The 17,832-nt window shown below is 38.4% G+C and overlaps 1 protein-coding gene across 2 annotated transcripts in view; it reads left to right on the top strand.

The window, feature by feature from the left end:
- Positions 1–17,013, top strand: part of DCAF17 (DDB1 and CUL4 associated factor 17) — a 36,439-nt gene extending 19,426 nt beyond the window's left edge. The window contains exons 8-14 of one of the 2 annotated variants that reach the window (XM_079782055.1): positions 151–256; positions 2,519–2,661; positions 6,013–6,122; positions 9,477–9,564; positions 10,956–11,039; positions 13,182–13,337; positions 14,116–17,013. In XM_079782055.1, coding sequence (XP_079638181.1) covers positions 151–256; positions 2,519–2,661; positions 6,013–6,122; positions 9,477–9,564; positions 10,956–11,039; positions 13,182–13,337; positions 14,116–14,253 — 825 coding nt within the window. In that variant the 3' untranslated portion in view covers positions 14,254–17,013. Of the gene's footprint in view, positions 1–150; positions 257–2,518; positions 2,662–6,012; positions 6,123–9,476; positions 9,565–10,955; positions 11,040–13,181; positions 13,338–14,115 lie in introns of those variants that run through there. The other variant, XR_013814082.1, reaches the window with a different exon arrangement.
- Positions 17,014–17,832: the final 819 nt, after the last annotated feature.

The raw sequence follows: 17,832 nt of genomic DNA, 5'->3' as shown, positions 1-17,832 counted from the left end.
AACCTTTAATAGAGGGTGGGAAGATAAACATAAAGGCCCTGAATAAATAAAGACATTTTCTGTCATATACATGTGAATTTAAATTTTTCTCTCTCCAGACAGCAATAAGTAGGTGCTAAAGACACCATTTTTGTTTTGTTTTGTTTTTAGTTCATGCAACAGAAACTTGACTTAGGGTGTGCATGCAGATGGGGTGGGACTGCTGGCACTGTGGGAGAGGCTCCTTTTGGCATTCCTTGTAATATTAAACTCACAGGTATGGCTACCATATCGTATTTTTTCACCTTTAAAAATAAGTAGTCGTGTAAATTATTAATTGTAACCACCCAAATGTTTTTCTTATAATTTAATTACAAACTCAACTCATTTTACTCTTATACAGCATACTCCTTGCTATTGAATACATGCCAAGAAAAATCTATCATTCATTCATTGAACTGAAGGCTTGGAGATGCTGGGCCTTGCTTGGCCAGAGATCAATGACCTTTGGCAAGTCACTTAACCTTTCTAGTCTGGATTTCCTTATCTGCAAAGTGATGAGTTGCAGCAAATGTTACTATCTTTGCCCCCTCTTCACTTACTGTTTTGCAGTTCTACAATTTTACCTACTTCTAAGAAAGGTATTTTCCAAGGAAAATATAATTACCATTCTATCTGAATATAGAGCTTAGACACAGAAAGAACCTCCTAGTATACTTAATGGTTGACAAAGCACAAAAAATAAAATTATATTCAATTCTATAAATATAATAAAAATGTTCTCTATTTAACCAGCTTATCAGATTCAGCAGTTTAATAAAAAAGAAACTAAATATTACTCAAATTCAGCAGTGTATGTTAAAAGAAATAAACCATGACTGACCAGAGTTCATCTTGGGAATACAAGGATGTGATTTAATATTTGGAAAAAGATATTAAAATCACATGAGTAAACTTAAAAATAATATGTATATTTTTAAAATATATTTTTATTGATTTCAGAGAGGAAGGGAAAGGGAGAGAAAGACAGGAACATCAATGGTGGGAGAGAATCATTGATCGGCTGTCTCCTGCACGGCCCACACTGGGGATTGAACCTACAACGCAGACCTGTGCCCTGACCGGGAATCAAACCCTGACCTCTTGGTTCATAGGTCGATGCTCAACCACTGAGCCACATCGGCCAGACAAAGCAGTTTATTTTTACTACAGAAAAAATAGAAAATGAAATTAAATGAAACAGAGAAAATTTAAACACTCATAGTTCTACCGTATGGTGATAACTGTCACCTATGTATAGTAGTAAATTGTGCTTATGAAGAGGCCTAATAAAGCACACATTTCTATAATAACATGAGTAAGTGGTCTCCCTAAGATTAGCCCCTTTACTGACAGTGGTGGCCTCATAAACCAAAGATTAAACTCTCAAGTAAAAGGGTAAACAAAGGAATCAAGATGAGCCACTTGCTCAAGCAGACCATGTGGTGCTTCACAAGGCTGCCCAAAAGGAATTCTGATCTTCTAAAGGTGCTGTGCCTTCTGTAAGAGTAAATCCGTTACCTCTACCTAAAATTAATTGTCATCGAAGAAGACTAAGAAACACCAACAGATATGGGCATCCCTCAGGGATACTGTGAGTTCAGTTCTAGACCATCACAATAAAGCAAGCACAGGCATACCTCAGAGATATTGTGAGTTCAGTTGCAGACCACCATATCAAAGCAAGTATCACAATAAAGGGAGTCAGAATCTTTTTGCTGGTGGAGGTTCTTGCCTTCAGTTTATAAAAAATGCAGTTCAGTTCTAGACCATCACAATAAAGCAACACACAATAAAACGAGGTATTCTTTTATTTCTCATGTGGTGTCAATCTCCAAAAGACAGTGACTGACTGGATGTATCTAAACTCCCTTAAAGTTAACTTGTCTAATAATAATATAGTAGTACTGGCTATCCTTTAAAAAAGCTTCCATTGTGACAGGGCCTATCCTAACTGCTTACATTCATTGTACTAATATCACTTCCACACTGGAAATCCTAAGCAGGACTGCTCTTGTAAGGTTTGGTAAGTTTAACCTGTTAGTCTAGATTATGGAAGATGTCTTCCTCACATTTGAAGGAATTATTAGACCTAATTATCTTGCAGGATTGTTTTGAGAGTTGGAAATAGTATCTAACCCAGTCTTGTACATGGCAGATGTGTCGTAGTAAATGGCAGCTGCTTTTATTGGCTGTACTTTGTCATTTTTCCATCATAAGCACCTTCAGCCCACTTTTATCTCCACTCAACTACAGGTCACACTTAAAACAGATGTCTAGAAGGTTGACTCATAGCCTAACATTTGTTTTCTACCAACTTTCTCTTTTCTTAGCAATAAGCCTGTTTCCTGATTGTTTTTTATTTTCTTGAACACAGTAATTTTTCATTAATGGAAACTCATAGATGATGCATGCAAAGAAAGGTTGAACTCAGTTAATGAATGTTCCAAAGCTACCAGAACAGAGAAAGCTAATAAATTCCTTTTGCCCATGTCTACAGACACGCCACCACTGCTCTTTGAGGTGTCCTCCCTGGAGAATGCCTTTCAGATTGGAGGCCACCCTTGGCACTACATCATCACACCTAATAAGAAGAAACAGAAAGGAGTTTTCCATATTTGTGCCCTTAAAGACAACTCCTTGGTAAATCATGAGTGATCAGAACTTTTAGTAGTAAATTCGTATCAGAAATTCTTTTTTCTCTGCTTCTCTAATAGGTTCACATTCCTGAGTTACTTTTTGTTTGTATTAATTTGTGAATAATGTGTAATACAGAGGAGTACAAAGAATATAGCAAAAGCTTGTGTGCCCTACCTGGAATTTAAAAACATTAACATTTGAAAATTCTTAGAGCATCAGAGATTACTTAGGTGCTTTTTCTTACCCGTCTCCCAGCAGGGGATCCCATGCAAATCATCTCTGAAAGCTTCATGGTGGGAATCAATGAAATATGTTCAGGCTGCCTCTGAAATTGCTGGTGGAATGTTTTGTTGGTTCTGCTTTTTCATGGTTTGTTGCTCTTTGCTTTCCAGAACAGAACCAGGTAAAATTCTGGTGTTCATAATGTAAGCCATGAAACACTTTGACCTTTCAAGGCTATTCTTAAATTATTTATGGCAAAATAGGAAAAAATGGTACATGGTAAGAAAAAAGAAATTTCTATCCATTAAATCTATTTTTCTTCATTTAAAAAGTGATTTAGGCATTGATTTACCAATTAATAAATATTATTTAAGGCCAACTGTGTGCCAGACATGGCTGGGACACATTTCCTTCTCTCAAGTTGCTTACACTCTCAAAAAATACACACAAATATGTAGATAAATTAGATGCTGTCTGTTAAGTACAGTGATTGAGGTAAGTGCAAAAGAATGAGTGCACATTCCATCTTTGTTTTGTATTGCTGGTTTAGTTTTGTTTATTTCTGGAACTCTTGATAAATCAAATGAACTTTTCTGAGGCAGGCTCAGCTTATTCCACACCCATCTCTCTCAGGATCTTGCTCAGTTGTTGTTGGGCCCAGAGGCTTCTAGAGCACAGGTCACCTTTTACCATGCTGAAGATCAGCACAGTCTTGGGTTCATTTATCTATTTCCCTTGATGTGATGGCCACCAGGGAACACTATGTACAGTGTCTTCTGGTTTTCTTTTGCAGGATTATGATTCCCTCTGTTTTTTCATTTCCATACCTCATATAACAGCTCCTGTTTGGCCCCGCCCAGTGACATCCTCTTTTACGATGCACTCGTGAGTGGCAGTTTCCTGCCATGACAAGTCTGGTTTGATTGTTCACCTCCCAACCAGAGAACATCAGCTGACAAGACCTCGCATATCTCTTTTTTATTGAACTTTTTCTTCCAGTCCAACCTTACACAGTTCACATTGTGGATATTTAGTACATACTCTTCTTACATAAGAACTGATAATACATATTCTTTCGTGTGTGTGTGTGTTGTGTGTGTGTGTGTGTGTGTGTGTGTGTGTGTGTGTGTGTGTAAAATGGCTTTCAATATCCATATCAAGCATGTCTGGCATGGGCTCTCGTTCTGTAATAATTGATTAAGATTATAACGTTTAGTCAAATCTGTATTTTAATATATTCATAAATAATTGCCAAATCCAGGGGAAGTTTCAATCCTTTTGCTAGACAGCTTTATTGCAGTGACATAATGATGCATATGCCCATTACCTTCCACCTGTCAGTCGGAAGAGTAGATAATCCCAAAGCACATATGCATCCAAACTGAAGAATTCAGTACATGTGTCAGAGCCTTCTAATTAACTGTGCTTTAAAATCTAGCATTTGAAATAAATAAATAAATAAATTCTAGCATTTGAACAAATAATAAACACTACGAAGTTGATAATACTGCATAGTGTTTAATACAGAGATCTGATGTTTCTTTTGTGAGTTGTAGATATTATAATAAAGAGAATAATCTCCTAAAGAAAGATATGTATAGTATGTACATATTTTATATTGAAGGAGTATCTGGAGCTAATGCCATCATGGACACATTAATTTCAGTGGTTGCAACCAAGCTGCTTAATTGCATTGATGTTCTTACAAAATGTAATAATACCATCATTCTTATCAGGATATTAATTAAATTCTGGAAAATTAAAACTCATTTTCTAACTTGATACATAAAATGTGTTAAATTCAAATTTTTAGAAAAGCATGGCATGTAAAGCACTTGTGACATAGCCCCAGCCTCCTGCTCCTGTCTCATGACTGGACACTATTTTCCTTCATTTAATTTTGGTTGCTTCTCGTGTTCACGCAAATACACGCTAAGTAGGTGAATACTTCTGTGCTTTTGAATTTGCTCTCTTCTTTCTAGTCATGTTCTGCTCATCCTGGAAGGCTCAGTTTAAGCTTTTTTTCTTCCTGAAATTCTGCTCACCTGGGTTGAATGCTTGATCACTTTGTTTTTTACGCTGCCTTATTATTCTCTGCCTCCCCTCTTGATTATGGGCTTCTTGATGGCAAGGATTATGTTCAATTCACGTCAAGTACAAACGCCTAGTGTGACACCTAAAACATAGCATGCTGTCAATATATGCTACTGGAATAAATGCAGTACTATTTCACAAACTTTCATGAATGTGAAATAGTAAAGATGGTATTATTTTATTTTAAATGGGAGAAATTAAAGAATTTAAATGACTTAGATAAAGCTAGTGAAGTTAATGTACTAGTATTCATGCTGATAATGGTTTCCAGTGCTCCTGTGTATAAAGCAAAACACATTTATGTGCATATGTGATAACATATCATGGAGGTTCTTTATCTTTATTTTAATGTCTAAATAGATTACTGTAAAATAAATGTCTCCACTGGTCTTAAAGGCTAAGCAGTATTAGACCATTTCCTCAGCATTCAAGTTTAATATCTGGCTTGTCCAAGGAGTTCATATGACCTGTGTCTGAGATTTTAGGTTTGGTTACGTGTTTATTTTCATGTATCCACTCTTCTGGGTGACGGTTTGTTAGGGATGGGGAAGGGAGGGGACTGCATGAGCATAATTATGGCAAGGTTAGAGAATGGAAAGTCCATGGACTTTGGAGTCAGATCTGCTGTTTAGTAGATGCTAAACATTGAGCAAATGATTTATATTCTTTGTTTTCTCACCCATAAAGTGGAGATAAAATATGCTTTGAATGTTGTAAGATCAAATGAAATAATGAATGTAAAACATCTGATGCTGACATAAATTGGGTGTGCCTGAGATATGGTAACTAAGAGATTTTTTGTGAGGTATAATGTATGGTACAGGGTAAATCTGTGAGATTTCTGAATTTAAATGTTTTTGGTTTCTCAAGTTTGAGTGTCCTAACTCAGCCCTTATACACATCCCAGTTCAACTGGTTAATATTTTCTCTTCCCTGTACCTTTGACTTACTGATCTGTCACTGCTGTTAGATTTGAAAAATAAAAAAATATTTTCCTTTCTTTTAATCTTTAGTCTCAATATTTTTCCCCAACTTCAGGCTAAAAATGGGATCCAAGAAATGGAATGTTGTTCTCTAGAATCAGACTGGATCTATTTTCATCCTGATGCTTCTGGAAGAATAATCCATGTTGGCCCAAATCAGGTCAAGTGAGTATTTTCATTAGTTACTTTAAAACTAAAAGTAGATTTTGGTAGCATTGACTGGAATCTTTATTTTTGTGCCAGCTAACTACTGAGCAAATCCTACCTACTAATAGACAAATATGCAAATTGACCGTACCTTCGCTATGCCCATGATTGGCCAGGAGGCGCAGGGGGGCGAGACTCGGGGTGGCCGGGGTAGCTGATTGGGCCGGCGGGATGCTGAGCTGCGTCACCAGCAGCGGCACGAGCTCAGCGTCTGCGCCATGGCTGTGCTGCGGCACAGAAGGGGCCTCTGGGGCAGCGAGCTGACGTCCCGCCGCGGACCATCAAAAGCGGGGAGCTGAGTGCCTGTCCGCTCAGGCACCAGCGATCGAAAGGAAAGCGTGGGAGCTGGGTGCCTGTCCACTCAGGCACCAGGCCTTTCAGAAGCCTCCGCGGCGCCAGAGGCTTCTGAAAGGCCTGGTGCACCAGCGGACAGGCACCCAGCTCCCCGCAATCAAAAGCAAAAGCGTGGGAGCTGGGTGCCTGTTCGCTCAGGCTGCAGGCCTTTCAGAGGCTTCTGAAAGGCCTGGTGCACCAGCGATCAAAAGGAAAGCGTGGGAGCTGGGTGCCTGTCCACTCAGGCTGCAGGCCTTTCAGAAGCCTCCGGCGCCTGGTGCACCAGCAGACAGGCACCCAGCTCCCCGGGATCGAAAGCGAAAGCGTGTAGGGAACCCTACACATGCATGATTCAATCATGCACTGGGCCTCTAGTTATGGAAATAATTAGCTGCCTGTAGGGTGCTTCCTCAGAGACTGACATCTGGAAAACCTGACTGTTCCCTCAGCCTCATCATTACTGTTTGTAAATATTATCTTTGCGTAAGTTCTTCAGTGGATGATATATAAGTAAAGAAGATGGCAGATTGGCTCATCCTCTTCAGGTCTTAGTTCTCCAGGATTAATGAGAACAAAGATGATTTGTCTTTGTTCTAAATAACAGTCTTACCATAGGAGAGATAGTAGATTGTTTGAAATAAACCTTGTTAACCACATCTTCCAAGAGTTGTCCTCTCCTTCCTTGAAACCTTCTTCATTTGGCTTCTCTGACACCACAGTTCTCCTAAATGTGTCCCCCTCTCTGTGATCTGCCCTTCTCAGTATACGTCATGCTCCTCTACTCAAACTTTGTTAGATGTCCTCAGGACTTGGTCTTCTCACTCTTCTTTTCTCTCTCCAGAATTCTGTATTCCCTTGGCTTCAAAGATCGTGTATACAAAATTCCAAAAATGTTATCCTAGCCTAAATCTCTCACCTAAGATCGTGTTAGAAATCTGGAATCATTCTTGGCACTTTCTGACCTTGTCTTTCATCAGGGTACATATACTTAAACATTCACGTCTATTTTCTCTCTCTCTCTCTCTCTCTCTCTCTCTCTCTCTCTCTCTCTCTCTTTTTGTCAATACAGTTTATTTTGCTACTAAATATTTCTTAAATCTGCCTCTTTCTGCCCTTGGCCACTGTCATCATCTTGGCCAGACCATTGTCATCACTGGCCTGGACCATAGTAATTTAATAGCGTACTTACAGGACTCCAAAATCCATTTTTGCACTTTTTAAGTCTGTTTTCTTCTCAGCAGCTAAGAGTGATTTTTAGAAACATTAACAAACACAAAAACCTGACCATGTGAATTCTGCTTTAACCTTTTTATGGCTTCTTGTTGCTCTTGGCATGGTCTGAAGGACCCTCCTCTGACTCAGTTTACTTCAGTCATATTCTTTTCAGAAAGGCGAGGACCTGTTCCCTCTGTTTGGAGTCTGCTTCCCTTAGCTATTCTTCTACCTAATATCTGTTCATATTTAATGCCTGAGCTTAAATGTCCCTTTTCCACAGAGTCCTTTCCTGAAACCTTTGTTAGATTAGCTCCTCATCTTCTTTTCATTGCACCGGCTACGTAATCTTTCTCTGTAGCACTTAGAGCAATTTTAACTAATTATTTGTGTGAATATCTGTTTAAATATCTAGACTTGGAATCATGAGCTCCATAAATACAGGGAAAGAGTCTGTTTTTCTGACGCTTCTAATCCCAGCACTGAGCACAGTGCTTAGCCCAGACTAAGGTGCTCAGTGAGTGTTCGTGAATAAGATGGGACTGTCTGCTTCATGTTAATTAGTCTGCTTCTCTGGACTGAGTATAAGGAGGATGGCTGGACTTAATGAAATACGATTGTGAACTTTTACAAAAAGTTATAAAAACTGTGGCTCAGCTTTCCTAAACCTTACTTTTAATGTTTGTTACCACCCATCTCTTAATATTAGTTTAAGAAAATAAAGTCCACAGAGAGTATGTGCCCTTTTGCCAGGTTTTAATAGATAGGCACTATACAATATCCACACTAATTAAGATAGCTAATTGAGTAAATTAAAATTAATCTGATTTCTTTGTCTCTGGCAAACTCTAAGGCCTCTGGCTCTTCCTGGCCACATAGCTGCTTCTCCCTGCTGCTCTCTTTGCCTGTGCTTGAGACTTTACGCTTTGAAAACATTGTGCTTTTGAAGCTTGTTAGTACTGTGAACAGATTTGTGTGGGTGGTGAGCAAATTATTTTATTTTCCCTTGATCCAAGGAAACCACTCAGAAAACCCAAATCTTTAATCTTTAAATATAATCCTAAGAAAAAAAGAAAAGTATTGAGTCATTTGCAGTTCTTAAATATTACTCTTTCATGAAAACTCTTAGTTCAAGCATAGTTGCTAATCCAGTCTGTCTTATAATTAACTTCAAGTGTTGTTCATTGATATCTCATTTTATCTTCAGAAATAAAAATGCAAATATCTACAGGCATACCTCAGAGATATTGCATGTTCAGTTCCAGACCACAGCAATAAAGCAAGTATTGCAATAAAATGAGCCTTAATCTTTTTGCTGGTGGAGGGTCTTGCCTTCAGTTTGTAAAAAAAAGCAACATCTGTGAAGAGCAATAAAACGAGGTATGCCTGTACTATAATGCCATTGTTAAAGTCAAAATGTTAAAGACCTGTTGCAGGATGGCAGAGATGAGGTTTTGTGTGTTTTTTTTAAGTAACTTTCATTAAGCCAGTTTGGAAGATGGCTTAAGCCTGAGCATGCTCATTACCTACCTCAGTAGCACTTGTCACCATTCCTACATTTTCTGTTTAACAAGATCCCTGAATTTGAAAGAGTTTATGGACACCTAAATAAATGGACGTTAGTATTTCAGACTAATCAGAAGGAGAGGAGAACTAATTCACTGTTGTTACTATAATTTTCATTTGTTGAGTTTTACTAGTTCAACTTTGACATTTTGATGGTGAGTTGAAGTCTTAGGTTCTTAGAATCCTTTTTTCTCTTTTCAGAGTTTTAAAGCTAAATGAAATAGAAAATAATAGTGGCCAGCATCAGATCTCTGAAGATTTTGTCATTTTGGCCAACAGGGAGAACAAAGTAAGTCAGGAGTACTTTAAAATCCTGTGTGTATCACTGTCTTTCTATGTAGGAATAGAATAGTGCAGATGTGTTTGCCCTTTAGTGTGGCTGACAAGAACAGCACAAGTTTATAAAAGTCTGTTCACTTTGTCTACGTGGATAGCTGGTCTTAACCCCATGTACATAGGAGATCTGGAGGAAATTGATTATATTGAATACTAGAGGCCCGGTACACGAAATTCGTGCTTGGGGGGGGGGGGGTCTTCCTCAGCCCAGCCTGCACCCTCTCCAATCTGGGGGACTGCTGGCTCCCAACCAGTCGCCTGCCTTCCTGCCTGATTGCCCCTAACTGCTTCTGCCTGCCAGCCTGATCACCCCTTAACCACTCCCCTGCCAGCCTGATCGACACCTAACTGCTCCCCTGCCAGCCTGATTGCCCCTAACTGCCCTCCCCTGCTGGCCTGGTTGCCGCCAACTGCCCTCCCCTGCAGGCCTGGTCGCCCCCAACTGCCCTCCTGTGCCTCCCAGTCATCCCTAACTGTCCTCCCCTGCAGGCCTGATCGCCCCCAACTGCCCTCCCCTGCAGGCCTGGTCCCCTCCAACTGCCCTCCCCTGCTGGCCTTGATCGCCCACAACTGCCCTCCCCTGCCAGCCATCTTGTGGTGGCCATCTTGTGTGTTGGAGTGATGATCAATTTGCATATTACCTCCTTATTATATAGGATTTTTTTAAAAAAATTTTTTATTGATTTGGGAGAGAGAGAGAGAGAGAGAAACATCAATGTTAAGAGAGAATCATTGATCGGCTGCCTCCTGCACACCCCCTACTGGGGATGGAGCCTGCAACCTGGGCATGTGCCCTTGTCCAGAATCGAACCCAGGACCCTTCAGTCCATAGTCCGACCCTTTATCCACTGAGCTGAACCAGCCAGGGCTATATTGAGTATTTTTTGCTTATTTCTATTTCCTTTCTGGGTTTCTCTTTAAGTTTTTATTGATGGCTTATCAAGCTTTGGGTTTAATTCATTGCTTTGACTCCAGCTGGTTCATTTCCTTTAACATATAAATTAAGAATATGAAGGAAATCATGCAGAGGGAAATTTCCAAAAGCAGATCCACTCTATTTGCTGTATTATATACTAACGCGGAGTCAGAAGGGCGAGTGAAGTAGCAAATCTGTAACCTTCGTATTTTTGCCTATTTTGGTGTTTTATCCATTAAGAACTTTACAGTAGCAAGTATATTTACTAATTAGAGGATCAAAAAGCTGATTCAGAATTTTATTAGTTGAGGAAAGAATTATGGATGTTGGAGAAGGGTTGGTTAGTTTTACCAAATTTGCTAATTAATTTTGTTATTAACTGCATATACAAAGACTTGTCACATCTTTTTTCTCTCTCCATATGATAGAATGAAAACTTACCCACTGTTACTGCATCTGGACGGGTGGTTAAAAAAAAATTTAATCTTCTGGATGATGACCCAGAACAAGAGGTAATATTCTAGCCAGAGACAACAAACCGAACTAGTATGTACTTGCCCTGTGGGTTTTAAATTATTTTGGCCAACAGGGACCCTGGGGTAGAGATTGGGGATGAGCTCCTTGCAGGCTTAGTCGGTAAGACTGTGCATACTATTTCAACCAGTGCTTTCCTGTTACCCTCTCTTTTCAATTGGAATTATTCATAAGATTTTATTTCCAGAAAGGTTTATAGGACTGAAATAACTTGAAAATACCATTAGCTTATTGTATTGTTTTGTTAATGTGGACACTTTAGAGGGAAATCTCTTAGAAAAGTCTTGAGTTTTCTCCTTCTAACTTTATGGCTTTAACCTTATTTTTTTATCTACTAGACATGGTTATGTTTGTTTATGTTCATGGGCCAGGGGAGAGGGATCATAAATCAGTTCATCCTCTGGCCTCAACTTGACATTACTAGTCACTGAGCTAATACATTTTTATCCTTTTATAAAATTATTGTTTTTCTTGATTTCAGAGAGAGAGGAAGGGAGAGGGATAGATTTTCTCAATGAAAGAGAAACATCATCAATCAGCTGCCTCCTGCATGCCCCCACCTAGGACTAAACCTGCAACCTGGGCATGTGCCCTGACCAGGAATCAAAACAGTGACCTCTTGATTCATGGGTTGACACTCAACCAATGAGCCACACCAATGGGTTATCCTTTTCTTTTAACGAGGCATTGGAAGGACTTTTGAAATCAACTGACAGTTACCATGCTGCAAATATAAAACCAATGCATAAATACTAAATCCATTTAGACCACAGAACTATATTATTTATGTACTATTTCTAGGTAGAAATATTAGAATAACCTTATAAGGGTAGTTTTTGAAAAATTTTAAAAATAGGTTGGAATTGGCCCAGTATGTGGCTACTGTCAAAAAAGAAAAAAATATATATTTATTCTTTTGAACCAAGGAAATCTGTTGAGAACAAAGCAGAAAGCTCCCTATCCTGTATAAAAAACTGTAGTCAAGAAAGACATACCAAAACTACCCAAAAGTAGCAAGAATAATTTAAGGGGAAGGAGGTAGTAGCAAAGAGGGCTACTCTACATCATGAGATGAGAAAACAAAAACTTTTAGTCTGGAAAGGGAAAATTGAAAGGGGTTGTGACTAAAATCTCTAAAAGCACACCCAAACTTTGAAGTTTGACCAAATTTAGATCAATGCAAAAAAGTAAATGAAAAGGAACCACAGGTAATAAATCTATGTAAATTTGTATGTCATAGGTGGTAAAGGCAGAAAATATAAATGGGTTAACAAGCAGTTTGATCAAATGTAAGTGGAGGATTGGCATGTGGTGATTAAGAGAAATTTGCTGTGCCTGCCAGGACATCTCTCTGGGCCATCCCTGATGGCTGGGCATGGGTCTGCTTCCCTGAGAGGCTGTTGGAATCCCAGGTTTTCCTCCCGGGGTTCTGGAGTTAGGTTTTCCTCCCGTGAGTCTTTACCATCTTTAACCTAACCCGTATCTCTTACCTTCCTCCTGTTTTGTGGGTTGGATTTCAATTCTAAATATCCTTCCTCAAGTTTAAGCAGCAATTTTGTTGTTTGTTTGCTTGCTTGCTTTAAGGAACCAAGAAGGACTAAAAAAAAAAAAAAAAGTATGACAAATAGAATCCTAAATAGTATATGATGGGCTATCAGTTCTTCTTGAAATGACTTGTTTTTTCTGTTGTACGACCCTTCCGAGCACAGTGGGCAGTCTTCAGGTTTCAGAACTGGGCTCTATATATTTACTAGTAGTTGTTTCTGGGAACCAGTGAACACATGTCAGAGACAGCAGTTGAATACCTCTTTTGAATTTGGAGAAGCTCTGGTTTGCTCATAATAGAGAATTTCAGTTATAGTTTGGCTGAGATGTACATAGACTTGGTTCTGTTTGTCAAAATCTGTGGGATACTGTTTAAGTCTTGAAAATCTTGAAACTGGTGTTTTACTAGGCATATAAGTAGAGACACGTTCCTCCCTATGTTCCCACCCACTCATTTTTTTTCTACATATTTTCGTTAAGTAGTGGAATAGTTAAACTACAAATGTAGAGATAATCCTAACTGGATAACTGGATTTGTCCTTCTTTTTCTTTGCCTTATCTGTCTATTCCCCAAGACTTTCAAAATTGTGGACTATGAAGATGAATTGGATTTGCTTTCTGTGGTAGCTGTTACTCAAATAGATGCCGAAGGAAAAGCTCACCTGGATTTCCACTGTAATGAATATGGAACTTTACTTAAAAGCATTCCACTGGTGGAGTCATGGGATGTGGTGAGTAGAGTTCATGGAGTACAAAGTTGTAAGGGATCCCTTTATAGGTGGCATTTATTGAAACAGATGTTTCTATTCTGTGTCAGTCCAAGTTCACCTAGACCAATGACCACATGAAAGAGTTTACTGGACTACATGTAGGACAAAATGAGTACTTCTTAAGACTTCCTCCCCTAGGGAGTAGAGGATGTCACCTTACCAGTGGTCTTAAAGATAAAACTTTGTGTTTTTTCTGAGACATGTTGTCTATTTCCTTATCATAGTCCTTGGTTTTCTCTCATTTTAAAAGTTGGTTAATATTTAAAAAAATAAAAATTTACTGTATTGAATCCCCACAGTTATTTAATAGAGACCATGTCTAAGAATGCAGTGTTGCCAGGGACTCTTAGAAGCATTTATCTACTCTTCTGAGTATTATAGAATGTAAAAGTTATAAGAAATATTTTATCCAATTCTTGTTTTATCAGTAGAGAACCTGAGAGGTTTAGCAATTTGCCCACCAAAACATGGTGAAATAGTTGCAGTGTTGGCAATTAAATCTGGGTGTTCAGACCCCTAAGTTCAGGGCTCTTTTCATTCTTCGCATTTTGTGACATGCTTTTCTCGTAAGTAATCTGCATATCCACAAATAATAAAAAAATAAGCCTTCTCTGGCAGCTACTTTGCCTCCAAGTGTGTATTTGGTATAGGTGCTGTGACATTTTAGGGACAATTAGTGGATGTGGTTCTATTCTAAATAGTGAAGAGGAGATTGCATTTGACTGTGTTTTCATTGCAGACATACAGCCACGAAGTCTACTTTGACAGAGACTTGGTCCTCCACATAGAACAGAAACCCAGCAGGGTCTTTAGCTGCTATGTTTACCAGATGGTGTGTGACCCTGGGGAAGAAGAAGAAACCACAAACAGCAGTTGAGAAAAAGAGTGAGAAAATTGTTAATTTTGAGATGTAACTTATGAGACTTTTAGCCAAACACCCCAACAACTGTGTCCAGTCCTCCTTTTTATTTGCATAGCAAGTTCTCCAGTGTTTTCCAGAAAAGATCTTGTATTAACTCCAGATGACTGTGACTTCTCTATAAAGTCTTGCCATATAAGGTGGTGAGAACTTCATTTTATGTAAGGGATTTTTAACATGTTCTCCCAAGAGGTCTAGCATTTTATAGATTTTAGCTAGGTGGTGATGAAAATATAAAATGTTGAGAACAGCTTAATTTTAGTCATTGGGGAGAAGGTCATTGGTGAGGAGGTGTTTAACATAGCTCTCAAAGGATAGTATAGAATTTTGATTGGTAATACTAGAAGGGAAAGACAAAAAGAAAAATACAAAAGATAAAGAAATCCTGTGTCCTCTGTACCATACTTTGCTTAAGGATGAGAAATGAGATCTGTAATGTGAAAGCATACTTTTGAACCAAAGATGTATCATTACAGTTAAAAAGAAGATCTTACATATGTATCTGTATTTTGTATTTGTACTAATTATTTTTTCTTCCATTGTTTTATTCTCATAGCTTGATGTTCTCATTATTTGTGTTTCTATCATAGACTGATGTAAAAGATTCCAAGCAAACTTTAAGTGAATTTTTTTCTAATATGTAGCCTGTTAGCGCTTAATTATTAAGAATGTTGTACTCATTTCACCATTCGGTCTAGTTGGTGTGTCCTCCAGTTTTGCTTAGGCAATACAGTAGGGTAAAGTTATTCTGGTTCGTACCAGTTTTGCTCTCTATAGAAGAGTAGATGGTTCCAGGAGTAGCTTGGGAACTAACTGCTTAGATAGAAAAAACTTTTGGTTTTATCTTGCTTGTGAAATGAGTATTTTTTCTTATATGTTAAAATTGATCTAAATATGATCCTTGAAATCAGATAGTCATTCTTTAGAATGTTAAATAAATGCAACCTAAGTAAAAGGAGAAAGTATTTTTTTGTGCTTCCTGTCTGAGAAATCCAGTTGCTTGCAGTGCGCATGTTCCATACATTTCTCTGATTCAGTCTCAAAAAGAAAAAATAACTAGTAAAAAAGGAGTGGGGGGAGAAAATAGCAGTAAAAATCATTGCTGATTCCTATTAAGGTTAAAATAAGGAATTTTAGCTTGGATGGTTTACATAAAAATTCTTCAGTTTTAGCTTGACCCCATGTTAAGAATGATGTAAATTCTGCCCTGTTCTGCCCTTGAAGCTTGCAGAAAAATTTCAAGCTTATTATAATCAACAGGGTTGAGGAGGGAGAAGTATTAGCTATTCTAAAAGTCAAGAAATTAGTAGCAGAGTCCATAAATTTAAAAGCAGTAAAGGGAGTAAACATAAAACTGTCTTTTGTGCAACAGAAAAGAAGATTAGTAACATTTTAGAATAAGGGAAAATACTTATATGTGGGCTAAAAATATAATCTTTGTGAATCTGATCCTATGTATTACAACCATTTGGGAAAGCAGAAGTGATTACCTCATGAGCAAGATGGTAAAACTATCTTCATATATTAAATGTGAATACTTTTATATCCACTAATTGAAAAATTCATTCTCATTTTATGCACATTTAATAGTACTATTTAATATTTGAAGCTTTCAGAGCATTTTAGAGACGTGATTTGATTACAAAGTGGTTGAATAGTTGCCATGTGCTGGATATAGCCCCAAACTTCTAATCAGACACTAGGTAAATGGCCCTGCCCAGTTCATTTAAATCTGGAAAAGGGGGAATAGATTAAAAATATCGGAGAAAATTAAAAAAGCAGTGTGTGGGTTTCAAAGCAGATATAGTTACAAATCCTAATCTTTGTTTCCAGGAGTGTCAGAAAAGGATGTCCTAAGACTTGAATCCTGTCAGATTTTTTCTAAAAGAGGTTTGTTGAGTTTCTCCTCCTTTAAGTTATTGCCTTCTTTTGATAAAATGCTAGCAAGGATTCCATCTACTCATAAAGGCATCTGACAAACGAGATTCCTGTCATTTTTTAAAAGGGTACAAAAAATGGTACTGCCATCCTATTTTTGGTGTGTATGGGTGTGTGCTTCTAGTCTATATCTGAACTGACTACTAAGAAACTCCTACTGTCTCACCACTGCCCAAATCAAACTAGACCAAGATCCAAATGCCACATGGGCCAGGCAGGAAATGCACCTCCTGTGGAAGACTGTAGGGAATTGTGGGCCATGTAGCAAACAGGAGGGCTTTGCCCCAATTAAAAGGACAGGGACAAGCTGCTACTACTTAGTTTCAGGCACTTACAACATCATGTGGAAATGTGGGCTGCATGATGGTTAACAGGATGGTTGATAAAAAGATGGCAAAAGGTACACAAATAGCAAAGAATATGGAAATTTACAGATAACACACATGCCTGGAGATAATATAGCAAGCTTCCCCGAAAAGTAGGGGCTTCCCAGCTCCCTGCAGTGGCGTACAGTTGCTCATTCTGCCACCTGCCAGGTGTGAGTCTGTTATTCTCTGGGGGTGAAGGGAAGTTGTGGTTAATAGCCTCCTGCCCTACCTTAACCCTCCTCTCTAATGTGTTAGAGACGTTCACTGTGTGCCCGCCTACTTAACAGGTGCTAGTGCCCAGCATAAAACATAATGGGGTGACATTCCTGAGTATTTAATTCAAGACTGGGTGAAGCAGGGTAGCTTCTTTCAGCAAGTCCAGATATTAATCTGATAGGTGTAATTCTGCCCTAACCGGTTTGGCTCAGTGGATAGAGCATTGGCCTGCAGACTGAAAGGTCCCAGGTTTGATTCCAGTCAAGGGCATGTACCTTGGTTGCAGGCACATGCCCAGTAGGAGGTGTGCAGGAAGCAGCTGATCGATGTTTCTAATTCTCTCTCTCTCTCTCTCTCTCTCTCTCTCTCTCTCTCTCTCTCTCTCTCTCTCTCTCTCTCTCTCTCTCTTCCTCTCTGTAAGAAATCAATAAGATATTTAAAAAAAAAAAAGAAAAAGGTATATTTCTGCATTTCACTCCTTGGTCTAAGGTTCTGTATATTCTCACAATATCAATGCAATAAGATTATTTTCTTTGACTTTCTAAAACATTTCTGGGACAAAACAAAAGAAATCTTATCATGGTTATTTGAACTACCTAGTGAGGAGATCATACTGCTTTATTTAAACAAATTAAGGTACCCCATATTCTTCCACCAGTTGTTTTGTGTCTTGTACATACTTTTTAAAAAACATTGTTATATTTATTGAGTACTTTCTGTCTACCATTCATTGTGATGCATGTAAAACGAATTGTCTCAACATTCAGAATAACCATATGAGGTATGAACTACATTATACAAATGAGGAAAATGACAATTGCAGAAGTTAATTTGAACAAGGTCCCACAGTGAGTTAAGTGCAGAGATGGTAAAGACCCAGATTTGGTTGACGAAAACTTATGCCAAATTTCCTCCAAAGCTCTTAAAAGGCAAAAGAATGTTATTTTAATCCCATGTATAGCATACTGACAATTATAATGTTGGATACATAGGAACACGTTTAAGAAGTGTTTGG

Source organism: Cnephaeus nilssonii, assembly GCF_951640355.1.
Source record: "Cnephaeus nilssonii genome assembly, chromosome: 10".
NCBI lineage: Eukaryota > Metazoa > Chordata > Mammalia > Chiroptera > Vespertilionidae > Cnephaeus > Cnephaeus nilssonii.
This window is presented reverse-complemented; position numbering and strand designations above follow the sequence as displayed.